General features: G+C 39.0%; 2 gene segments (V, D, J or C); both read left to right on the top strand.

Moving 5' to 3' along the window:
- Window positions 1-1898: 1898 nt before the first annotated feature.
- Window positions 1899-2677, top strand: LOC112587968. The segment is given in 2 exon segments: window positions 1899-1981; window positions 2199-2677. Coding segments are annotated over 2 exon segments (528 nt in total).
- An 11168-nt stretch (window positions 2678-13845) lies between these two features.
- LOC123464734 lies at window positions 13846-19217 on the top strand. The segment is given in 3 exon segments: window positions 13846-13957; window positions 14735-15063; window positions 19131-19217. Coding segments are annotated over 3 exon segments (456 nt in total).
- Window positions 19218-27320: the final 8103 nt, after the last annotated feature.

The following is a 27320-nucleotide window of genomic DNA, read 5'->3' as shown; positions in this document are numbered from 1 at the left end:
GTACAATATCATGCTGCTGCCCAGGCTGCTGTGAGCACTCATGATCTCTTCTTTTAAGATACCAGCAAACCAAGGCATCAGCTGCCTGACAGCACTCAGGTGAAATGGGACAGGGGAGAAGATGTCTCAACTAAATATGCACTCTCCTCCATGTATCAGTCATTAACGACACCACTCAAGGAACTTAAAACCAAGGAATTGGCACTGTTTTAAAGACCTTGTCTGTACTTTCTTTTCTATTATCTCTGTGCCTTTTATTCTTTTTATTAATTCATCCATTAAAATGATGAAACCAAATGGAAGATTGACAGCTATATTCTAAATGAACACGTCAGTTCAGTTCACTTCAGTTGCTCAGTTGTTTCTGACTCTTTGCGACCCAATGGACTGCAGCATGCCAGGTTTCCCTGTCCATCACCAACTCCCTGAGTTTACACAAACTCACATCCATTGAGTTGGTAATGCCATCCAACCATCTCATCCTCTGTCATCCCCGTCTCCTCCTGCCTTCAATGAACATGTAACAGTTTACAAAACTTCATGCATCACCATCTGTGGTGTAGATACTAAGTTTTGTTGGAGTGCAGTATAATTCTACGGCACAGAAAGATCCAGCATGCTTATCTAAAGTGTATTTTGCAAGAAGAAAAAATAATAAGCAGTGAGACTGAACAATTTGGGCCAGTGGGATAGAAAATGTGACACGAGGAGAATTCCAAGACACATGATCTAATAAGTACAATTCTACTTGTGGAGGCAATGAGACTGAATATTCTGATCCTTCTCAAAATCTAATAAATAAGACTTAATATCATGTTTCAAAAGTATAATTATTTTATTCCTGTCATAAATTCATATAAACACAATCAATAGAATAGAGCCTTAAAGACAGAAGGACTGATTTTTTTTTAATCATTTGATGTCAAAGTAATTTTACATATTGAAAAAACTAAGTAGAGCCCTAAAACCCAGAAAAAAATACATTAAAAATTTTGGATAAGACTACATTTCACCAAGAAGACCAAAGATCTGTGAGTTTTTAAATAAAGTACTTAGATTCTGGATGGAGCAATATATATTTAATTGCAGGCTAAATAAATGACTAGTAAATAGATTACAAGAAGGGTTCATAGCTTATACTAAATTTTATTTTAGATCTGTTCATGTTGCAGCAAATGGTATTATTTTATTCTTTTTTTTATAGCTGAATGATTTCATCATGGGTTTCCCTGGTGGCCTAGTGGTAAAGAATGCATTTGCCAAGCAGGAGACATGGGTTTGATCCCTGGGTCAGGAAGAACCCCTGGAGAAGGAAATGGTTCCCCACTCCAGTATTCTTGCCTGGGAAATCCCATGGACAGAGCAGTCTGGAGGGCTACAGTCCATGGGGTTGAAAAACAGTGGGACATGGCTTAGCAACTAAACAACAACAGCAACAATTTCATTATACATATGTTCCATCTACTCTTCTGTTGATGGATATTTCATTTTGCTGTACAGCAGAAGCTAACACAACACTGTAAATCAACTATACTCTAATAAAATGTTTAAAACAAAAAACAAATGCTGTTTTAAATGGGATGGCAAAATTATTGTGTTGAATAATTATCAGTGAATGTCACCTAGTTTGTTCCTCAATTCCCCTCAGCTCAAACCTTTATTACTAATTGCTTTTGTGAAGCCCCCTTTCAGGATCAGCCTAACTTAATTACCAGTGAAAGAAAAATTGACAAAGTAAAAGTTTGTGGTGAGCCAGACTTTTTTTCCCAGCTGTGCACAGACCACATAGCGTATGCAAATGACAAACCCCACTTCCTGTTTGAAGGAGTCACACAGGACCTGAGGTTATATGTATATGTGCTGCCAGGAGCACAAAGACACTCTCAGCTTGAGGCAAAACTGAGCACATTTGTGCAGGGGAACCCATGCCTCATGCCACTCTCCAGCCTGCTCTGGATGTTCCTGGCCTTCACCTTCTCTGGTAGGGATGCTCCCAAACGTGGGTGCGGGTATTCAGGGTGAAAGGCCTGCACACAGGTGTGTGGTGCTTCAAAGGGCCTTGGGGAGGAAAGGAGGACTGGGGAAAAGCAAGCATCTTAGGATTTCAGTTTGTTTTGGGAGGTGGTGGTCCTAAATGAGTCTGATCCCTACACTATTTTATTCACTGTTTCATCTCTGTTTTCTGATTTTCCTCACAGGATCCAGTGTAGCCCATAAAATTATTCAAGACCAAGCAGGCATATCCAGTCGAGTTGGGGAGTCAGTTACCCTGAACTGTCGGTATGAAACAAGTCGGAGCAACAACATTTTACAAGTTGTTATTGTAACAACAAGTCACAACATTTTTTGGTACAAGCAACGTCCCAGTGGAAAGATGATTTTCCTTACAAGGGATGGCCATTACTCTATAAATTTTGAGAGATCAGGTAAATCATCCAGCCTCACCATTTCAAACTTACAATTGGAAGATTCTGCAAAGTACTTCTGTGCTGTCTGGGAACTCACAGTGTTTGAAGTAATAGGAAAAGCTGAACAAAAACCCTCCAAGCTTGATAAGAGAAAGCCTCTCTGCTGTAGGACCCTAGCTGAAATACACACCTGGATCTCCCAGACAATAAATGGTGGTCCTGTGGTTGCTTCATCTGTGGTCTGGATCAGAAGATTTAATTCTAAATAAAAGCTCCTTCCATGTCATATGGAAGCAGGTGTCCAGAGTACCTTTCTACTGGTACATTCTCCTCTTGATTTTTGACTTTAAATCAACCATATAGAACATGTGTAAAGTTGTCTAAATTTCAAAACTTGCCCCATAATACTATATAATGACATTTTTCACCTAAAGATCCTCACATCACAAATCTTGATATAGTATCTGAAATTGTCATGAATACCATTTCCTTAGTTCTTTCCGTTTAGGGCTTCCCAGGCAGTAGGGGTAAAGAATTAGCTTGTCAATGCATGGGACGTAAGAGACATAGATTTGATCCCTGATTTGGGAAGTTCCACTGGAGGAGGGCATGGCAACCCAATCTAGTATTCTTGCCTAAAGAATCCCTTGGACAGAGGAGCTTGGTGGGCTACAGTCCATAGGGTCACAAAGAATAGGACATAACTGAAGCCACTTATCATACAGCCCTTTCCTCTTAGACATCCTGTCAGGGCATGTTCAGAGAAGAATTACCAGTTATGTAGAGTAAGACATTAATTATAAGGATTATTCGGCTTCTCTTGTGGCTCAGCTGGTAAAGAATCTGCCTGCAATGCAGGAGACCTGGGGAGAGTCCCTTAGACTGAAAGGAGATCAAACCTGTCAATCCTAAAGGAAATCAGTCCTGAAGATTCCTTGGAAGGACTGATGCTGAAGCTGAAACTTCAATACTTTGGCCACCTAATGCAAAGAACTGACTCATTGGAAAAGACCTTGATACTGGCAAAGATTGAAGACAGGAGGAGAAGGGGACAACAGAGGATAAGATGGTTGGATGGCATCACTGACTCAATGGACGTGAGATTGGGTAGACTCCAGGAGTTGGTGATGGACAGGGAGGCCTGGTGTGCTGCAGTCCATAGGGTCACAAAGAGTCAGACACCACAGAGCAACTGAACCTATGATTATTTACAGGCAGGGGCTAGAGCCAGTGGAAGAGTCTGTTCCATTTTTATTCCAACACTAAATACAGATAAAAACTGTTATATTTGTGTTTGGTGTTGTGCCTGAATTCACTGTAAGTCAACCAGAGTAATATTTGTGAAGGAAAGTTGGATGTGGACAAAAGCACGGACAAACTGTGACATGTATGGAAATATATGAGGACAATGGAACCCACAAGGTACACTGAAACTCGTCTTTTTCTCTTACCTCCTTCAGTGTCACAGTACTGGGTGATCTTCAGGAGAAGTGGATGTCATTTGCCATCATGCTACAAGCATACTTGGTCAAAGACAAAGATAACATGAGTAAGAGATCTGGTGGAAGGTCAAGTTATGAGTCAACAATAAATTGAACTACCTGATCAGTAGCAACATTCTCAGTTGCCATAGTCCCTGGAGCGCTGCATCAACCTGTGAAACATAGAAACATGGCTACTGCATGACAAGTACCTTCCAAATCCTACGCAGACCTCTTTCATGGCCAACCATAAACAAGAACAATACAGATTCTGGGAAACAGATTTCCAGATAGTTAAATTGAGATAGTACAAAGCCACCATAATAGCTTAACTAGTTAACTTCACTCCTTGTTAACTAAGAATTCATCATTACCTCTTTGAAGAACAAAACTTTCTGATAAGGACAACAGGAAAATTATGCTTCCTGTTCAGTTCAGTTCAGTCACTCAGTCGTGTCCGACTCTTTGCAACCCCATGAACTGCAGCACGCCAGGCCTCCCTTTTCATCACCAGTTCCCGGTGTTTACCCAAACTCATGTCCATTGAGTCGATGATGCCATCCAGCCATCTCATCCTCTGTTGTCCCCTTATCCTCCTGCCCCCAATCCCTCCCAGCATCAGGGTCTTTTCCAATGAGTCAAATTTTCACATGAGGTGGCCAAAGTACTGGAGTTTCAGCCTCAGCATCTGTCCTCCCAATTAATACCCAGGACTGGTTTCCTTTAGGATGGACTGGTTGGATCTCCTTGCAGTCCAAGGGACTCTCAAGAGTCTTCTCCAGCACCACAGCTCAAAAGCATCAATTCTTCAGCACTCAGCTTTCATCACAGTCCAACTCTCACACCCATACAGGGCCACTGGAAAAACCATAGCCTTGACTAGATGGACCTTTGTTGGCAAATTAATATCTCTGCTTTTTAAAATGCTATCTAGGTTGATCATAACTTTCCTTCCAAGGAGTAGCACTTTTTTAATTTCATGGCTGCAATCACCATCTGCAGTGATTTTGGAGCCCCCAAAAATAAAGCCTGACACTGTTTCCCCATCTATTTCCTATGAAGTGATGAGACCAGATGCCATGATCTTAGTTTCCTGAATGTTGAGCTTTAAGCCAACTTTTTCACTCTCCCCAAGAAGCTATTCAGTTCTTCTTCACTTTCTGCCATAAGGGTGGTATCATTTGCATATCTGAGGTTATTGATATTTCTCCCGGCAATCTTGATTCCAGCTTGTGCTTCATCCAGCCCAGCATTTCTCATGATATACTCTGAGTACAACTTAAATAAGCAGGGTGAAAATATATAGTCTTGACGTACTCCTTGTCCTATTTGGAACCAGTCTGTTGTTCCATGTCCAGTTCTAACTATTGCTTCCTGACCTGCATACAGGTTTCTCAAGAGGCAGGTCAGGTGGTCTGATATTCCCATCTCTTTTAGAATTTTCCACAGTTTATTGTAATCCACACAGTCAAAGGCTTTGGTATAGTCAATAAAGCAGAAATAGATGTTTTTCTGGAACTCTCTTGATTTTTCAATGATCCAGTGGATGTTGGCAATTTGATCTCTGGTTCCTCTGAATTTTCTAAAACCAGCTTGAACATCTAGAATTTCATGGTTCAGATATTGCTGAAGCATGGCTTGGAGAATTTTAAGCATTACTTTACTAGCATGTGAGATGAGTGCAATTGTGTGGTAGTTTGAGCATTCTTTGGCATTGCCTTTCTTTGGGATTGGAATGAAAACTGACTTTTTCCTGTCCTGTGGCCACTGCTGAGTTTTCCAAATTTGCTGACATATTGAGTGCAGCACTTTCACAGCATCGTCTTTTAGGATTTGAAATAGCTCACCTGGAATTCCATCACTTCCACTAGCTTTGTTCCTAGTGATGCTTCCTAAGGCCCACTTGACTTCACATTCCAGGATGTCTGGCTCTAGGTGAGTGATCACACCATTGTGATTATCTTCGTCATGAAACTCTTTTTTGTACAGTTCTTCTGTGTATTCTTGCCACCTCTTCTTAATATCTTCTGCTTCTGTTAGGTCCCTACTTTTCTGTCCCTTATTGTGCCCATCTTTGCATGAAATGTTCCCTTGGTATCTCTAATTTTCTTGAAGACATCTCTAGTCTTTCCCATTCTATTGTTTTCCTCTATTTCTTTGTCCTGATCCCTGAGGAAGGCTTTCTTATCTCTCCTTGCTGTTCTTTGGAACTCTGCATTCAAATGGGTAAATCTTTCCTTTTCTCCTTTGCTTTCCTCTTCTCTTCTTCTCACAGCTATTTCTAAGGCCTCCCCAGAGAGCCATTTTGCTTTTTTGCATTTCTTTTTCTTGCGGATGGTCTTGATCGGTTTCCTGTACAATGTCATGAACCTCTGTCCATAGTTCATCAGGCACTCTGTTTATCAGGTCTAGTCCCTTAAAGCTTTTTCTCACTTCCACTGTATAGTCATAAGGGATTTGATTTAGGTCATACCTGAATGGTCTAGTGGTTTTCCCCACTTTCTTCAGTTTAAGTCTGAACATGCTTCCTGTTAATATAATGCAATTATTCTTCATTCAACCAAAACAAGCTCTCTCCTTCAAAGAGAATACCGAGTTCATTTATCCATTTACGGGTGATGTTCTTTCCTCATCTAGCTGAATCACACTCCCCTGTTGAATTCTGTTTCTTAACTACTTAGATACACTGAGATGTAAGATTAAATTGTAGTGGCATGTTTTCTTTTACCACAGGCAGGCAAAGAGGAGAGAGAAGCTAAAAATGGTTAATATATACAAAAATATATTCATGTAAAATGAAGATAATTTTAAGGTTAATTAGGTCCCATTTGTTTACTTTTGCTTTTATTTCCAATATTCTGGGAGGTGGGTCATAGAGGATCCTGCTGTGATGTATGTCAGAGAGTGTTTTGCCTATGTTCTCCTCTAGGAGTTTTATAGTTTCTGGTCTTACGTTTAGATCTTTAATCCATTTTGAGTTTATTTTTGTGTATGGTGTTAGAAAGTGTTCTAGTTTCAAGCACCTCCTACAGCTCAACTCCAGAAAAATAAATGACCCAATCAAAAAATGAGCCAAAGAACTAAATAGACATTTCTCCAAAGAAGACATACAGATGGCTAACAAACACATGAAAAGATGCTCAACATCATTCATTATCAGAGAAATGAAAATCAAAACCACTATGAGGTACCATTTCACGCCAGTCAGAATGGCTGCAATCCAAAAGCCTACAAGTAATAAATGCTGGAGAGGGTGTGGAGAAAAGGGAACCCTCTTGCACTGTTGGTGGGAATGCAAACTAGTACAGCCACTATGAAGAACAGTGTGGAGATTCCTTAAAAAACTGGAAACAGAACTGCCTTATGATCCAGCAATCCCACTGCTGGGCATACACACTGAGGAAACCAGAAGGGAAAGAGACACGTGTACCCCAATGTTCATCGCAGCACTGTTTATAATAGCCAGGACATGGAAGCAACCTAGATGCCCATCAGCAGATGAATGGATAAGAAAGCTGTGGTACATATACACAATGGAGTACTACTCAGCCATTAAAAAGAATACATTTGAATCAGTTCTAATGAGGTGGATGAAACTGGAGCCTATTATACAGAGTGAAGTAAGCCAGAAAGAAAAACACCGATACAGTATACTAATGCATATATATGGAATTTAGAAAGATGGTAACAATAACCCTGTGTACGAGACAGCAAAAGAGACACTGATGTATAGAACAGTCTTATGGACTCTGAGAGAGAGGGAGAGGGTGGGAAGATTTGGGAGAATGGCATTGAAACATGTAAAATATCATGTATGAAACGAGTTGCCAGTCCAGGTTTGATGCACGATACTGGATGCTTGGGGCTGGTGCACTGGGACGACCCAGAGGGATGGAATGGGGAGGGAGGAAGGAGGAGGGTTCAGGATGGGGAACACATGTATACCTGTGGCGGATTCATTTTGATATTTGGCAAAACTAATACAATTATGTAAAGTTTAAAAATAAAATAAAATTAAAAAAAAATAAAATGAAGATAATTTTATAACTATTATAGCTCTTGTTACTGCAAATGACCACATGATTGTAACTGGTATTTATAGCTACCTCATCTATTACCCATTCCATAACCTTTTTTTATCATAGCAAGAACTTCCACTTACTGTTGTACTTGACTTCCTATAAAGCAAGCTCCTTATTCAGGAGCAATGCTATGTGAAAAGCCATAAAGATGAATAAAGAATTCTGCAAGTTCACCACTGTGGTTTTGGCAGAAGTTTGTAAGGCACTGAAGACAAACCCAAGGGTCTAATTTAATGGAAGAAAATCTTGCTAATAGAAGAAACAAATATGCTGTGTTCTGGGAAACATTATCAAGAGTGACACCTGAGTTCTCATCACAAGCAGTGGCAGTCACAAAAGGAAAGCATTCTCAAAGTTTTTAAAACAAAACTGTCAAGGAAGCTTCTTATGAGCATGAAAGTATATTTTTAGATTTTTTTTTTTTTGTTAAAATTCACTGCTAAGAGAGTGGAAAGTCAATGAGACTGGAAGGCTATATATGCAATCTACATTACTGAAATGGGAATCAAATTCAGAATATATTAAAAGCTGATAATTCAATATGAAGTGAAAATAGTTAATAAGAATGTCAAAATCTTGGAGATCCAATTCAGAAATATTATATCCAATAGTAGCTAGTAAACATGCACTATGTCCTTGATTTTACTATTTTTAGGGAACCCAAAATCAAGCCTCACCGGATCTATCTGTGTCCTTTCAGCAACTAGCTGGCTATCACATCAAAAGGATAAGGAAAAAGAGTGACTATCTCCAGGAAACTAAGTGATTAGGTAAATGTCCTAGAAGCTTCCATTACTGAACTGATGTTGGGGAAAAAGCAGGTCACAAGCCTGTCCATTGAAGGAAAGGAAGGTTTTAGTAGAATAAAGAGAGTTGATATTTATTGAGCTTACTATATGTCAGGCACTGTAAGATGCATTTCCAATTCATTATCCAATTTAAATATCAAAACCCTATGGGACAGGTTTTATTGTTCCAATTATTTTTATCTTTGAGAAATGAGACAAAACTTTCCTAGCTGTGAAAAGTGTCTCAAACCTTTATTGTCATCCAGAGTGTACCATTTACAGGGCTCCTTGGAGAAGATTTGGATATAAGGAAGACTTGACCCAGAACAGGATGAATGTATGTCTCTGTGCCAGTGACAATATGAGTTTAAATTGGATCCAAAAGAGATCTATGAAGAATGGTTCTATCAAGATCTACAAGACTTTCTAGAACTACAACCAAGAAAAGACATCATTTTCATCATAGGGGATTGGAATGCAAACATAGGAAGTCAAGAGATACCTGGAGTAACAGGCAAGTTTGGCCTTGGAGTACAAAATGAAGCAGGACAAAGGCTAACAGAGTTTTGCCAAGAAAACACATTGGTCATAGCAAACACCCTCTTCCAACAACATGAGAGCCTATCCTACACATGGATATCACCAGCAGGTTAATACAGAAATCAGATTGATTATATTTTTTGCAGCCGAAGATGGAGGAAATCTATACAGTCACAAAAAGAAAATCTGGAGCCGACTGTGGCTAAGATCATGAGCTCCTTATTGCAAAATTCAGGTTTAAGCTGAAGAAAGTAGGAAAAGCCACTAGACCATTTAGGTATGACCTAAATCAAAAACCTTATGATTATAGAGTGGAGGTGACAAATAGATTCTGGGATTAGATCTCATAGAATTCCTGAAGAACTGTGGTTGGAGGTTAGTAACATTGTACAGAAGGCAGTGACCAAAACCATCCCAGAGAAAAAGAAATGCAAGAAGGCAAAATGTTTTTCTAAGAAGGGATTACAAATAGCTGAGAAAAGAAGTAAGAGACAAAGAAGAAGGGGAAAGATATATCCAAATGAATGCAGAAATCCAGAGAATAGCAAGGAGAGATAAGAAATCTTTCTTAAGTGAACAATGCAAAGAAATAGCAGGGAACAATAGAATGGGAAAGACTAGAGACCTCTTTAAGAAAATTAGATACCAAGGGAACATTTCATGCAAAGATGGGCACAAAAAAAGGACAGAAATGGTATGGACCTAACAGATGCAGAAGAGATTAAGAAGAGGTGGCAAGAATACACAGAAAAACTGTACAAAAAAGGTCTTAATGACCCAGATAACCACGATGGTCACTCACCTAGAGCCAGGCATCCTGGAGTGTGAAGTCTAGTGGGCCTTCAGTTCAGTTTAGTCGTTCAGTCGTGTCCGACTCTTTGCGACCCCATGAATCGCAGCACGCCAGGCCTCCCTGTCTATCACCAACTCCCGGAGTTCACTCAGACTCACATCCATCGAGTCAGTGATGCCATCCAGCCACCTCATCCTCTGTTGTCCCCTTCTCCTCCTGCCCCCAATCCCTCCCACCATCAGAGTCTTTTCCAATGAGTCAACTCTTTACATGAGGTAGCCAAAATACTGGAGTTTCAGCTTTAGCATCATTCCTTCCAAAGAACACCCAGGACAGATATCCTTCAGGATGGACTGGTTGGACCTCCTTGCAGTCCAAGGGACTCTCAAGAGTCTTCTCCAACACCACAGTTCAAAAGCATCAATTCTTCGGCCTTAGGGAGCATTATTACAAACAAAAGCTAGTGCAGATGATGGAATTCCAGCTGACCTTTTAAAATCCTAAATGATGATACTGTTAAAGTGCTGTACTGATTCTGCCAGCAAATTTTGAAAACTCAGCAATGGTCACAGGGGTAGTAAAGGTCAGTTTTCATTCCAATACTAAAGAAAAGCAATACCAAATCGTACAATTATGCTCTTTTCATAGATTAGCAAGGTAATGTGCAAAATCCTTCAAGTAGGCTTAAGCAATATGTGAACTGAGAAATTCCAAATGTATAAGTTGGATTTAGAAAAGGCAGAGGAACCAGAAATCAAATTGCCAACGTTCACTGGATCATAGAAAAAGTAAGGGAACTCCAGAAAAGCATCTACCTCTGCTTCATTGACTACACTAAAGCCTTTGAATATGTGGATCACAACAAACTGGAAAATTCTTAAATAGATAGGATACTAGTACACCTTGCCTGCCTCATGTGAAACCTGCATGCAGGTAAGGAAGCAACAGTTAGAACTGGACATGGAACAACAAACAGGTTCAAAATTGGGAAAGTAGTACCTCAAGGCTGTATACTGTCACTCTGCTTATTTACATTGTATGTAGAGTACATCACACATCATGTGAAATGCTGGGTTGGATGAATCACAAGCTGGAATCAAGATTGCCAGGAGAAATACCAACAACCTCACATATGCAGATGATACCACTCTAATGGCAGAAAGAGAAGAGTAACTGAAGAGTCTCTTGATGAGGGTGAAGGACGACAGTGACAAATTGACTTAAAACTCAACATTCAAAAAACTAAGATCATGGCATCTGATCCCATCACTTCATGGCAAATAGATGGGGAAAAATGTAAGCAGTCATAGATTTTATTTTCTTGGGCTCCAAAATCACTGTGGAAGATGACTGCAGCCATGATGTTAAAAGACACTTGCTTCTTGGATGGAAAGCTATAACCAACCTAGACAGCATATTAAAAAGCAGAGACATCACTTTGCCAACAAAGGTCCATTGAGTTAAAGCTATGATTTTCCAGTAGTCATGTATGGATGTGAGAGTTGGACGCTAAAGAAGGCTAAGAGCTGAAGAATTGAGGCTTTCTAATTGTGGTGCTGCAGAAGACCTTTGAGAGCTTCTTTGACAACAAGGATATCAAATCAGTCAATTCAAAGGAAATCAACCCTGAATATTCATCAAAAAGACTGATGCTGAAGCTGAAGCTCCAAAACTTTGACCCCCTGATGTGAAGAACTGACTCATTGAAAAGACCCTGATGCTGGGAAGAATTGAGGGCAGGAGGAGAAGGGGGTGACAGAGGAGGAGATGACTGGATGGCATCATCCACACATGGACTTGAGTCTGAGCAATTCTTGGGGATAGTGAAGGACCGGGAAGTCTGGTGTGCTGCAGTCCATGGGGTCACATAGAGTCAGACACGACTGAGTGACTGAACAACAATAAGACTTCCATTGAGTATTTATGAATGTTTGTTAAATGAACAAAGCATGATTACCATAACATTTACTCTCATATCTTCAATAGAATTTTCCTCAATCCTAGACTTGGATTTATTATTGTCCATTTTGTTCACAATTTATTGTTCATTTTGTTCACAATAATAACCCTCTGTTTATACTATTTGAGCCTTTTATTTGGCATGAATTCCATAAAATTGGAAGATTGTTTTCAGAATAATTTAAACAATTGTTCAACATAATTTTTTCATTAAATAATGAATAATGAGTTATCGGCTCATTCGGGATACAAGTAATTCTTGAGTGTCCACTGTGTACCAAGCTCTTTTATAAACATTGAATTACATGGCCTTTGAAGTAAAATTTAAATATAGGAAGGTTAGAGACAAATGAAAACTTAAAGAGATCAACAAATGAGAATCATATGACTGCAGTGGTCAAAGATAATTAAAACACTGCTATGGAGTGTTTAGGATCAAGAAAATACAGATGAGTACAGAGGTATTACAAGTAAGACGTGTGTGCTGTGTGCTAAGATGCTTCAGTTGCGTCTGACTCTGCGAGTCATGGACTATAGCCCACCAGGCTCCTCTTTCTAGTGAATATTCCAGGCAGAATATTGGGTTGCCATGGGCTCTTCTCCAAGGGATTTTCCTGATCCAGGGATTGAACCTGGGTCTCTGAAGTTTCCTGCATTGGCAGGTGAGTTCTTTACCACTCGCGCCACCTGGGAAGCCCATTTACCTGCAAACTTGAGGGGTTTTCAAAAAGTTCCTTGCTGACTTTTGGTCCGGATTTAGATCTGCAGTTCTTCTCTTCAGTCACAAGAGGGGGGCTGATTCATCTGAAAACAGTATTTCTTTCTGGGTGAAGGGAATGTGAATTTATTTTCCATTGATGTGCCCCCCAAAAGGAAAAATGACATACTTCCACTTTCTTTAGACAACTTGTGCCTTATTATCCCTTGTTGAATGTGTGTGGTCAAGGATTCAGGTTAGCCCAATAGCCTAAGCCCTTTCCAAGTACCTTCCTATTCCTATACACGCTTTCCCATTTCCCTGCTCTGATTATCCCTTCCCTTCTCTATTCCTGATACCCTTTTTCCCTCCTCCTACTTTTTCTACCACTCACACCAACCTCCACTTTGTTTTCCTTCATTTCTGTCTATTCCTCTGCCGTAGCATCCTTGCTGCACAACATCCACAAGCATCGGCATAGGGAACATGAAGATTAAGGACCACTGTTCAAGGAGGAGGTGAACACCATCTATGTCAATCAGTTAGTTTATTAAGAACAAATGCATGGAAAATGTCTAACAAGTTGGCAATAGATGCATGATTCCAGGAACCCTTACAAGAGCTGCTGCAAGTTCTAGGATGTGTAGCTATTAGTCTCAATGTTATTAACTTTTCCTGTCTCCCAGAGCACATCACTGTCTACTTTTGAATCTCCAATTAATTTTCTGGAATGTGGATGGAAGTTTTCATCGTTTTACAACACAGAGCTCAGTACATTTTTCTGGGATTAAACATTGTGTTCCTCAAGCTTCATGGAGCATCAGCCAGTTTCTTAAGAAACAAATGAAAGACCAACGGTTGTGCACAGACACATCATTGTGATTGATGTTCCTTTTCTTGAGCCAGACATTAAACTTCATAGATGATTTCACTGTGAGCTGGGCATGTTTCACCATCTTTGGGGGACATGACTAAAACCGGGGAGGAAGACATAGGTAAGGAACTGCTTGATCATTGGCTGAGAAGGTCCTGGCAACAACACAGCAGCATCTGCACTGGTTGTAAGTTTTTACTGACAGCTGTTGCCGCTCTTCTCTGGAACGTCCTCAAGCCAAGGATCAGACACAAGCCTGAGCTCTGGGCCCATGGTCCTAGCTTGTCCTTGAAGTATGAGGCTGGTGACTGGAGTAACTGTGTTTCTGGCCTTGGGTAAGTGTTCTGTGTCTACAAGGGATGACTTTGAGGGCAAAGGGCCACAAAGAGTCACTTACTCTCTACTCCCCTCTCTGTGCTTTATTCAGCATTATAGTGATGGAAATGAGAAACGATCTGTGCATTTGCTAAAGAGGCCAGTCTTCTACATTACAGTTTAAATCATAGCCACGATACCAGAAGAGTCCTTAGCAGTAAGCAGGTTGTAAGAATTCTCTGGGCTTATTAAGACAAGGACCCATGGAACAAAGCCTGTGGAATCTGATTCATGCCACATATCTTTGGTCTCTTTAATTTTGTTGTTGTCCAGTTGCTAAGTTGTATCCAACTTTTTATGACCAAATGGACGTCAGTATGCCAGGCTCCTCTGTCCTCTACTATCTCCTGGAGTATGCTCAAATTCATCTCTATTGAGACGGTGATGCTGTTTAACCATCTCATCCTCTGATGCCCCCTTCTCCTTTTGCCTTCAGTCTTGCCCAGAATTCAGGGTATTTTCCAATGAATCAGCTCTTCTCAGCAAGTGGACAAAGTATTGGAGCTTCAGTTTCAGCATCAGTCTCTCCAGTGAATATTTAGCGCTCATTTCCTTTAGGATAACTGGTTTTATTTCCTTGCAATCCAATAATAAACATCCACAATATTTTCACAGGACATAAGTAGGAACACTGGAGTAGGGGTTAGGGCTAGACAGTTACAGGAGGGTTATGCCTTCGATCCATAGAATTACACTGATTTGTGCTCTGGAGTTAATTTGATTTCTTAACCCCCCAGGGAATGTGTTTGATGCTAAGACCACCCAGCCCAGCTCCATGGATTATCCTGAAGGAGAGGATGTAACCCTGCCTTGTAACCACTCGACCGTTAGTAGAACTGAGTATATACATTGGTATCGGCAAAATCCCAGTCAGAGTCCACAGTATGTCATTCATGGCTTTCAAGACACAGTGAACAGCAGCATGGCCTCTCTGACCATCGCTTCAGACAGAAAGTCCAGCACCTTTGTCCTGCCCCAGGTCACCCTGAGAGACACCGCTGTGTACTACTGCGTCCTGAGAGAGGCACACTGGGACAGACAGGGCTGCACCTGTGCAGTATCTCTGGTGAGAAGAAGAGGGGACACAGTGGGGGGAGCAGTCAAGAGAGCAAATTTAGAGTTATCTAGAAGGAGAGTCAGAAAGCAGTAAGAGATGAGGAAAATGAAGGGAAGGAGAAGGGGAGAGGAAACAAAGAAATTAAGGACATAGAGGCATAAAGAAAAGAAGAAAAGGACAAGGAAGAAGTGCTTCATTGGTTGATGTGGCTGAGACAAATTATGGGTATGCTAAGGAGTACATCAAGGCTGTATATTGTCACCCTGCTTATTTAACTTCTATGCAGAGTATATCATGAGAAACGCTGGGCTGGAAGAAACACAATCTGGAATCAAGATTGCTGGAAGAAATATCAATAACCTCAGATATACAGATGATACCACCCGTATGGCAGAAAGTGAAGAGGAACTAAAAAGCCTCTTGATGAAAGTGAAAGTGGAGAGTGAAATAGTTGGCTTAAAGCTCAACATTCAGAAAACGAAGATCATGGCATCTGGTCCCATCACTTCATGGGAAATAGATGGGGAAACAGTGTCAGACTTTATTTTTCTGGGCTCCAAAATCACCACAGATGGTGACTGCAGCCATGAAATTAAAAGACGCTTATTCCTTGGAATAAAAGTTATGACCAACCTAGATAGCATATTGAAAAGCAGAGACATTGCTTTGCCAACAAAGGTCCGTTTAGTCAAGGCTATGGTTTTTCCAGTGGTCATGTATGGATGTGAGAGTTGGACTGTGAAGAAAGCTGAGTGTGGAAGAATTGATGCTTTTGAACTGTGGTGTTGGAGAAGACTCTTGAGAGTTCCTTCTTTGGAAGGAACGATGCTAAAGCTGAAACTCCAGTACTTTGGCCACCTCATGTGAAGAGTTGACTCATTGGAAAACACTCTGATGCTGGAAGGGATTGGGGGCAGGAGGAAAAGGGGACAACAGAGGATGAGATGGCTGGATGGCATCACCGACTCCATGCACATGAATTTGAGTGAACTCCAGGAGATGGTGATGGACAGGGAGGTCTGGCATGCTGCAATTCATGGGGTCACAAAGGGTCGGACATGACTGAGAGACTGAACTGCACTGAACTGATGCCCATAGGAAGCACAGTGCTTGCCAACCCAAAAGTGGTGAACAGATTTTCAAAAGGGTTTTTTGATTTCTATTTTTTCATCTCTGTTCAGAAATAATCCTTACCAAAAAGAAAAAAAAATCAAGTGCCATTCTTATACCAAACGTGTCCTGCTTTAAAACATTCTATTGAACTTATCTTTAGAAATCACAGAATTAACGAGTGCTGTTTAATAGAACTGTTATTAGTTCTATCACTAATTCTACCAATAGAGATTCAGCAATAGAGATTCATGAGTATATGATCTCACGAGAAAAATAATAGGAGTTAGTAACTTGGAGCTCCATTGGCACACTGTGTCTTTTAACTGTTTTTCCCTATAGCTAATACATTAGTAAATTGAATCAGGAAGAGATTGTTGGCAGTGCACACTGTGGGTTCTAATGTTTCACAAATTCTAGCTGTTTGCACATCTGAGGGACTGAATCTAAAGTTAGAAGAATATCTAATTTGTTCATTACACCAGAATTGCATAAAACTGGCAACACACTAAATGATTTTTAAATAAACTAGTAACAAGTGTATACACAATGCAGAATATAGAGAAGAAAGCATCCTGGGCACAAAGAGGATGAGAAAACTTCAGAAAATAATTCATTTTAGTAGTTAGAATGAAAATTCAGAAAACTACATCACCCATGTAATAAATACATGATAACTATAAAAGGTAAAGAAAAATTCTAAAAATAGAAGAAAAACCTGAAATAAAGGAGAATGATATGACCAGATGGGGAGGGTGACAAAGTAAAATTTTGTGATAAAATTGATACTGGAAAGGTATTACACTAAAAGTTGGAAAACATTTGCATCCATGTACCAAGGATAAAGGATTTATAAATAGCAGTCAGAATGCAAACCTGAATGTAAGAATAATGCATGAAGTTAATAGAAAAAATTCAGAACTTGTTCATTACTTTGTGTTAGATACACATTTCTTAAGCAGGACACAAGTATCTCTAAGCATCAAAAGGAATCTATATTCATATATACATTCATTTTTTGTCACTTTTCTGTATAGCAGAGATGGGCACAACATTGTAAACCAACTATGCTTCATTAAAAAACTGATCTATATTAAAATTATTTCAAAAGTTAAAAAGATAACTAGAAAATCTATTAAAGGATAACTAGTGAATATATTTACAGTATTATTATCTTATGAAATTTAATATTGATTATCAAAATAACATATTATCAAATATCATCTATCACATATATCATCAAAGGGATCATTTTGATTCAAAAATATCTCTTTCAAATCAACAACAAACAAATTGATAGAAAAGACAAAAGTCTAAAGTAGGTTTTTGACAACAGAATATATTCAGATAGTCAATAAACATGTCATTCCTATAGGATACATAAGCTGACATAGCTAATTTACACTGGCAGAAATCAGAATATTGTTATATGTGGGGCAATATCATAAAGAGAGCACTGAAGGGCTGGTAATGCTCTGTTTCTTGATCTGAGTGCTGGTTATAAGAGTGTTGGTTACATGAAAATTTACTAGGCTGTACCCTTATATTATATTTTCTTATATGAATGTAATACTCCAATAAAAACTAAAACTATACATGAGGACCTCCTACTAATTATAAGGTAACAATGAACTAAAACTGAAATTTCAGGTGCTTTCATTCTAGTCTTCCTTTTCTGCTCCTGAAATATTTAAGTAAGAACACATTTGTGAAATAGGCATGACTTCCAACCATGGGTAAGCCTTCTCTTAATAAACCATAGATGAGAAATGTGTTATTGGTCTTTTTCATCTCTCTGGGATACAAATGTGACTTTTGACCTTTGGTATGTAGTATTAGGACTTCCTGGTGGCAATGCAGGAGCCGCAGGAGTCTCAGGTTCTATCCCTGGGTTGGGAAGATCCCCTGGAGAGAGCATGGCAACACACTCCAGTATTCTTGCCTGGAGAATCCCATGGACAGAGGAGCCTGGCAGGTTATAGTCCACAGGGTCAGAAAGAGTCCATAGAGTCGCTTCATGACTGAAGTGACTTAGCACGCATGCACTCATGTATTAGCAAGGTACTAACCCATTGACATTTGACATTATTAGGAAAAGTAGAAAAGTTTAGTGAATAGGAAAGGGCGATAAATCGCTCAGGATGCTTACATCTTATTGATTAGAACAGAGTTCAAGCTGATCTCAAGCTATGAAAGTCTGAGGAAGGTATGCATTTTTGTCTAGAAACATTGCTGAAAAACAGAACATAAAGATTCTGGTAAGGATGAAGAAGTAAATCTATTTGTAGGCCATGAACAGTACCTGCCATAGCCTTTTACCTAAACATTAAGGTGAAGGTGAAAGTGAAAGTTGCTCAGTCGTGTCTGACTCTTTGAGACCCCATGGGCTATACAGTCTATGGAATTCTCCGGGTCAGAATACTGAAGTGGGTAGCCTTTCCCTTCTCCAGGAGATCTTCCCAATCCAGGTTTTGAACTCAGATCTCCTGCTTTGCAGGAGGATTCTTTACCACTGAGCCACAAGGGAAGCCCAAGAACACTGGAGTGGGTAGTCTATCCCTTTGCCAGCGGATCTTCCTTACCCAGGAATTGAACTGGGGTCTCCTGCATTGCAGGCGGATTCTTTGCCATCTGAGCTATCAGGGAAGCACTAAAGGGCTCTTGAAACACTGTAGCATTCTATGCAGTCCATGAGATTTATTAGCCAACATCTTTATCATTAACCTTATCCTAGAATCTAGAGCATGGTTCCGGTTTGCTGTAAAAACAGAAAAGGGAGTTCATCTTATCTTTGGATTTCAAAGGCTGGTGAAATGGAAGAGAGAGGGGAACATTTATAAAGGAGCTTTGGAATGATTATCTTTACACTCCATGTTAGTTAAGGAAGCAATAGCCTTTGTGAAAATTCCTTCCACATGGCCTTAACTAAACACTGACCATGTTTAATACCTTTCTCTCTCTTGTAGTTGATCCTTATTCTCTCTCATCTAAAGCACTTCCAGTTTAGTGATGGGAACAGCATTCTCTTCACAACCACACCCATGCAAAAATAGACTCTTGTCTTTGCTCTCAATCTCAAACAGAGCCCTCAATCACGGACAATCCAGGAAGGGAAGATTTCCATTCAGAACTGTAGTTGTGAGAGGAGTGAATTTGACTACTTCCCATGGTATTAACAATACCCTGGTAAAGGCCCTGCATTCTTGATAGCCATACATTTGGTTGTGAATAAAAAGGAAGATTAACAGTTTTCCTCAGTATGAGTGCCCAACAGCTCTCATTGCACATCACAGCTTCCCAGCCTGGAGACTCAGCTACCTACTTCTGCACAGCAAGTGCATGGTGCTCCCCAGGCAGCCGAGGCTCCAGATACACCCTGCTGTGTAGATTAAATACGCACGCACACACACAATTTGTTTGTGCAGAAGAAGGCTTAATATATTTAAAAAATTGAAATTATACAGAATTTATTTTTTGATCAGTAGTGGAATTGACTTAGAAAATCAATAGCAAAAAGATATCTTTAGAAACTCCCAAGTACCTGGAATCTAGGCATTAAGTTTTAAAGTAACCCATAGGCTAAAGAAATAATTACTTGGCTGTTAGAAAATATTTTGAAAGAAAATATAGTGAGAACATATACATATAAATATTATGAGATACAGGTAATATCTCACAATATAATGTCTCATAATAGATTCTGGTAAAGAATCTGCCTGCAATGTGGGAGACTTGGGTTCAATCCCTGGGTTGGGAAGATCCCCTGGAGAAGGGAAAGGCTATCCACTCCAGTACTCTGGCCTCGAGAATTCCATAAACTGTATTCACAAAGAGTTGGACATGACTGAGCTACTTCCAATTTCAGAGGTAATATTTTACATAGGAGGAGTTCATCTTTTTAAATATTTATATTTCTAAAGAAAAAGGCTGCAAAACAATTATCTAAGCTTTTAACAAAAAAGATAGAAAAAGAAGAACACATTACAACTAATATAAACTGAAATAAACAAATAATAAAAATGTCAAGTTGGTAAAACAGAAGGAAAATGATAGAAATACCCATGAGATACAAAGTTAAGTTTACTAAAACAATTAATAAACTATATATTCCTAGATAGAATTATCATGGTGAAAAAAGAGAAAACAAAAATTAAAAATATAAAGAATTAAAAAGTAAAATATAGTACAGATGTTACAATGTTAAAAAGATAGAGTCCCTCTGCTGTCTACCTGAAACTATCACAACATTGTGAATTGGCTATACTCCAATACAAGATAAAAAGTTCAATAAAAATGAATAAAAAGAGAAAATAAAAATTTATTAACAAGATAATGCTACTGACTCATCCCAAGTGTGGATGTGGGAAAGTGGAGAAATTTGATTGTTTGGCAAGGGTGCAATGACAATTCAGTGGAGTAATGGTAGTCTTATGAACAAATGACTTAGGGACAATTGGATATTCCTAGGCAAATAACTGAATCTTGGCATAAATCTCCAACCTTATACAAAAGTTTGAGGAGAATCTCAAAATGGACTGTATATCCAAGTGTAAAATCTAAAACTCTAAATCTTTAAAAAAAAAATCTTCAGAACCAAGTGTTAGACAAAATGATTTTTGTCATGACGTTAAAGCAAAATCAATAAAAAATAAAATATTTCATCAAAAGTAAAAATGCTTGCTCTGTGAAAGGTACTATTAAGAGAATGAAAAGGACAAGCTGCAGAATGGCAGGAAATATTTTCACAATGTATTTTAATCAAGGATGGTATTCAGAAAACAATAAGTTGTCTAAACTCAGCAGGAAGAAAACAAGTAGTCCAATTGGAAAATGGTTCATCCAAACATATCATGGAAGAGCTATGTGTTAGTGAAATAAGCATATAAACAGATGTTCAACATCATTGCTGCTGCTGCTGCTAAGTCGCTTCAGTTGTGTCCAATTCTGTGCGACCCCAGAGATGGCAGCCCACCAGGCTCCCGTCCCTGGGATTCTCCAGGCAAGAACATTGCAGTGGGTTGCCATTTCCTTCTCCAATGCATGAAAATGAAAAGTGAAAGTGAAGTCGCTCAGTTGTGTCCGACTCTTAGCGACCCCGTGGACTGCAGCCTACCAGGCTCCTCCATCCATATGATTTTCCAGGCAAGAGTACTGGAGTGGGGTGCCATTGCCTTCTCCAACCATCAAGTAAATGCAAATTAAAGTCACAATGAGATACCATTCCACATCTTGCTTAATGGCTAAAATGAAAAATAACCAAGTTCTGGCAATGATGTAGAGAATTTGAACCACTCATACACTGCTGGTGGGTAAACGGTGCAGTCATTCTGGAAGACAGTTTAGCAGTTCCACATAAACTTAAATATTCACTCACCTTACAACTCAGCAATCATACTCTTTTATGGGCATTTATACTTGAGAAATGGAAAACATGTTCACACAAATATCAGTACAGAAATATTCATGGCAGCTGTATTTGTGATGGCCAAGAACTGGAAACCAGCCAAATGTTCTTCATTGTGTGAATAGATAAATATGCTGTGGTACACCCATACAATAAACTATTACTTATAGATCTGTTTCAACTTGAAATAGGGTTAAGTCTCGAGAAACCATTTTAGGTTGAAAATGTAAGTGGAAAAAGCATATAATATACTTAACCTACTGTGCATCAGAGTTTTGCCTGGTCTAACCTCAAAGGTGTTGTACTGAAAGTGAAAAACAGAATAGTGGTGTGGGTGCAGAACAATCCTAAGTGCATCAGTCGTTGACCCTCACGATCCAGGGTGGACAGAGAGCTTAGCTCAGTGTTGCTGCCCAGCACGACTACGGAATTTCATACAGCACGCTGCTAACATGAGAAAAAGTAAAAATTCAAAATACAAAGTATGGTTTCTAGTGAATGCATATATGCTCCTCACTACCATACGGTGAAAAACCCTAAGTTGATTCATCACAAGTTGGGGACGGTCTGTAGTGATTAAAAGAAACTTACTATTGATCCATGCAACAGCCTAGATGGATCTCAATGCTGAGTGAAAAAGGTATCTCAGGAGACTACTTGATACATGCTTACACACCATATTATTACAAATGCATACAGAATGTATGAATTTACTTATACAGCATTCTCAAAAGGACAAAATATAGAGATGAAAAGATCAGTAGTTGCTAGAGGTCATCATGAGTTGCTGGGGTGGAGACAGTGTGAAAGTGGTTTTCTCTAGGGAGATGGAACAATTCTGCATCATGATTTTAGTGATGGCACAAAAACCTGTACCAGTGATAAAATTTCATAGGGATATACATAATAAAACTGATATATCAGATTATCATCTGTATTTCAGTAATATTTTATCAATATTAACTTTCTGGTGTATGTATAATATCTGTAATTATTATATACAGATATTATATGTGCTACAATACAATACCATGCTGCTGCCCAGTTGCTGTGGACATTCGTGATCCCTTCTACTTAAATACAAGTAGGTTTGGTAATTGAAACCAGGGCATCAGCTGCCTGTCAGCACTCAGGTGAAATGGGACACAGGAGATGTCTCAACTAAACGTGCACTCTCCTCCATGCATCAGTCATTAACACCACTCAAACAACTTAAAAGCAAGGAGTTGGCACTGTTTTAGAGACCTTGTCTGTACTTTCTTTGCTACTATTCATTTGCCTTTGGTTCTTTTATATTAATTCATCCATTAAAATGATAAAACCAGCTGGAAAATTTACAGCTACATTTAAATGAACAGGTAACAGTTTACAAATCTCAGCCATCACCTTCTGTGCTATAGACATATACTGCGTGCTTGCAGTCTGTAGACATCAAGTTTTATTGGAGTGCATTATACTATATTATGGCACAGAAAGATCTGGCATGCTTTATTTAACAAAAAGAAAAAATAACAAGCAACTAACTCGTGAGACTGAACATTTTGGGCCAGTGGGATGAAAAAAAATGACATGAGGACAATTCTAAAAACATGATCTAATAAGTACAATTCTACTTGTGGAAGGAACGGGACTGAATATCCTGATCCCCCTTAAATCCTGATAAATAAGACTCAATATCAAGTTTAAAAAGAATAATTACTTTATTCTTGTTATAAATTCATACAAACATAAAAAACAGAATAGACCCTGAAAGTTAGAAGGACAGATATTTTATCATTTGTTGTCAAAGTAATTTTATGTATTGGAAAAACCTAGCAGAGCCCTAAAACCTAGAAAAAAATATGTTAAAAATTTTGAATAAGACTGCCTTTCACCAAAAGGGCCAAAAGTCTGTGAGTTTTTAAATAGAGTATTGAGATTTTGGATGGAGAAATGTAAGTATAGACTAAATGAATGACTAGTAAGTAAGTAGATTACAAGAAGGGTTCATTGCTTACAGTAAATCTTATTTTAGGTCCGTGCATGTTGTTACAAACAGCGTTATTTTGTTCTTTTTCATGGCAGAGCGATTTCATTGTGGGTTTTCCCCGGTGGCTCTGCGGTAAAGAATCCACCTGTCAAGCAGGACACAGGGGTTCTATTCCTGGCTCAGGAAGACCCCTGGAGAAGGAAATGGTACCCCACTCCAGTATTCTTGCCTGGGAAATCCCATGGAGAGAGGAGCCTAGCAGGATACAGTCCACGGATCCCAAAGAGTTGGACACTACCTAGTGACTAAAGAACAAACACATCATTGTACATAAATAGCACATTTTTTTATCCATTCCTCCGTCAATGCACATATCATTTTGCTGCAACACATCACTGTAGATCAACTAAACTCCAATAAAAAAAATTTTTTAAGCCTATTTTAAATGGGATGGCAAAATTATTCTGTGGAATAATCATAAGTGATCAACTTGTTTGTTCTTCAGTTTCACTCAGTTCAAACCTTTAAAATAATTGCTTTTGCAAAGCCCCCTTTTGGGCTCAGCCTAACTTAATTACCAGTGAAAGAAAAATAGACAAAGTAAGGGTTTGTGGTGAGCTAGACTTTTCTTTCCCATCTGTGCACAGACCATGTCACCTATGAACATGACAACCCCAACTTCCTGCTTGAAGGAGTCACACAGGAACTGGATACTATGTATATGCGCTGCCAGGCACTCAGATACGGAACTCTCAGCTTGAGGCGGAACTCAGCACATTTGAGGAGGGAATGCTGCTCGTGCTGCTCTCCAGTCTTCCCTGGGTGTTCCTGGCCTTCATTTTCTCTGGTAGGTATTCTAAAACAGAAGCAAGCACCTTATGATTTCAGTTTGTATTTTTTTAGTCTAATTCCTATACTATTTTATTCACTGCTCCGTCTCTGTTTTCTGATTTTCCCCGCAGGATCCAGTGTAGTCCAGATAGTTACTGAAGACCAGCCATACATTTCCAGTCAAGCTGGGGAGGTAGTCACCCTGAACTGTCGCTATGAAACACATTGGAGCAGTTACATTTTTTAGTATAAACAACTTCCCAGTGGACAGATAATTTATCTTATTCTTCAGGATTCTTCTACCCAGAATGCAATGGATGTCCACTACTCTGTAAATTTTCAGAGATCACATAAATCCCTCAGCCTCACCATTTTAGACTTACACCTGGAAGACTCTGCAAAGTACTTCTGCACCCTCTGGGAACTCAGTGCTTGAAGTAATAGAAAAAGCTGAACAAAATCCCCAGAGTGTAATAAGAGAGAACCCCCCTGCTGAGGAACCCAGGCTGAAATACACACCTGCAGACCCCAGACAAGAAATGGTAGTCTTGCGGTTGCTTCATCTGTGGTCTGGATCAGAAGATTTAATTATAAATAAAAGCTCCTTCTTTGTCATTTGGAAGCAGGTGTCCAGCGTAATTTTCTACTGATACATTCTCCTCTTAAATTTTTGACTTTAAATAAAACACACAGAACATGTGTAAAGTTGTCTAAATTTGAAAACTTGCCCCATAATAATGTAGAATGGCAGTTTCACCTAGAGAGGCTCACATCACAAATCTGAGTCTAGAAAATGAAATCGTCATGACAAACATTTCCTTAGTCCTTTTCCCTTAGATTTTGTGTCAGGGCACTATCAGAGGAGAGCCACCAGTGATGTAGAGTAAGAGGTTGGTTATAAGGATTAGAACATAGGCAATGGCTAGAGCTGGTGGGAGTGTCCATAAAAACTGTTATATTTGCATTTGGTGTTGACCTTGAATTCACTGCAAGTCAACTAGAGAAGTTTTGTGAAGCAAAGTTGGATGTGGACAAAAGCATGGACAAACTGTGGCATGTATGGAAATATATGAGGACAATGGAACCCACAAGACACTCTAAAACTTGTCTGTATCTTACCTCCTTCAGTTGCACAGTAGTAGGTGACCTTCAGGAGAAGTGGATGTCATTTTCCATCATGCTACATGCATACTTGGTCTAATACAAAAAGAAAATAAGGAAGATAACCTGGTGGAAGGTCGAGGGGTTCTAAGTCAACAATAAGTTGAATTATCAGATCAGCAGCAGCATTACCTATTGCCTTAGTCCCTGGAGCCCTGCATCATCCTGTGGAACATAGAAACATGGCCACCTCATCACAATTACCTTCCAAAACCTGCACAAATCTCTGTCATGGCCAAGCCAACCCAGAACAACAGAGGGAAGCAAATCCTGGGAAATAAATTTCAGATTGTTAAGTTCACACAGTGCAAACCTACCATAACAGCTTAACTGGTTAAAGTCCCTCCTTGTTAACTAGGCATTCAATCAGTACCTCTTTGAATAACACAGCTTTATAATAAAGACCAGAGGAAAACTATGCTTCCTGTTAATATGATGGAATTATTCTTCATTCAACCAAAACAAGCTGTCTCCTTCAAAGAGAATACCAAGTTCATTTATCCGTTTAAGGGTGATGTTCTTTCCTCTTCTATCTGCATCACACTCTCCCATTGAAACCTGTATCTTAACTACTGAGATACAATGAGATTAAGCTTAATTTGTAGTGGCACATTTTATGTTACTACAGGCAGGTAAACAGAAGAGGAAAGTTAAAAATTGTTAATGTATACATAAATATATTCATATAAAATGAAAATAATTTTATAATTATTATAGCTTTTGTTACTGCAAATGACCACATTATTGTAACCATTATTTATAACTACCTCATCCATTACCCATTCCATAACCTCTTTATCATAGCAAGAATCTCCACTCACTGTTGTACTTCCTATAAAGCAAGCTCCTTTTTGAGGAGCAATGCTATGTGGAAAGTCATAAAGATGAATAAGATATTCTGCAAATTCACCACTGTGGTTTTGGCAGAAGTTTGCAAGCACTGAAGACAAATCCAAGGGTCTATTTTAGTGGAAAAAAGTCTTGCTAATACTCAAGGGAAATTGATATGTTGCACTCTGGGAAACATCATTAAGAATGATGCCTGACTTTTCATCACAAGCAATAGCCATCACAAAAGGAAAGCATTTCTAAACTTTCTAAAGAAAACAAACAAATAAAACTTGCAAGGGAGATTCTTATGAGCATGAATGTATATGAAAAAAATTTTTTTCATTGTTGTTTAAAATCACTGTTAAGACAGTGGAAAGTCAATCCCAGAGTGGAAGGCAATATATGCAAAACACATTCCTGAAAAAGGAATCAAATGCAGAATATATTACAACTCATAAATCAATAAGAAGAGAAAATAGTTAATAAGAACAGCAAAATCTTAGAGATCCAAATCAGAACTATTACATCCAATAGTAGCTAGTGTACATGCAAGATGTCCTTGATTTTATTATTTTTAGGGAAACCAAAATCAAACCTCACTTGTTCCATCTGTGTCCTTTCAGCACCCTGGGTGTGTCAATGTGTCAGTATAGCTAGTTGTATATGATACAAAAGGATAGGAAAAATAATGACTGCTTCCAAGAAAATAAGAGGTTAAGTAAATGTCCTAGAAGCTTCCATCCCTGAAGTGATGTGGCGGGGTTGAGGGCAGGGTGGCAGGGAAGCAGATCACAAATCTGGACACTGAAGGAAAGGCAGGTTTCAACAGACTATAGAAAGTGGATATTTACTGAACTTACTATAAGTCAGGAACTGTAGAATGCATTTCTGATTCATTATCTAATCTAAATATCAAAACCCTATGAGACAGGTTTTATTGTTCCAATGCTTGTAATCTTT

This window comes from Bubalus bubalis, chromosome 11 (assembly GCF_019923935.1).
Source record: "Bubalus bubalis isolate 160015118507 breed Murrah chromosome 11, NDDB_SH_1, whole genome shotgun sequence".
NCBI lineage: Eukaryota > Metazoa > Chordata > Mammalia > Artiodactyla > Bovidae > Bubalus > Bubalus bubalis.
This window is presented reverse-complemented; position numbering and strand designations above follow the sequence as displayed.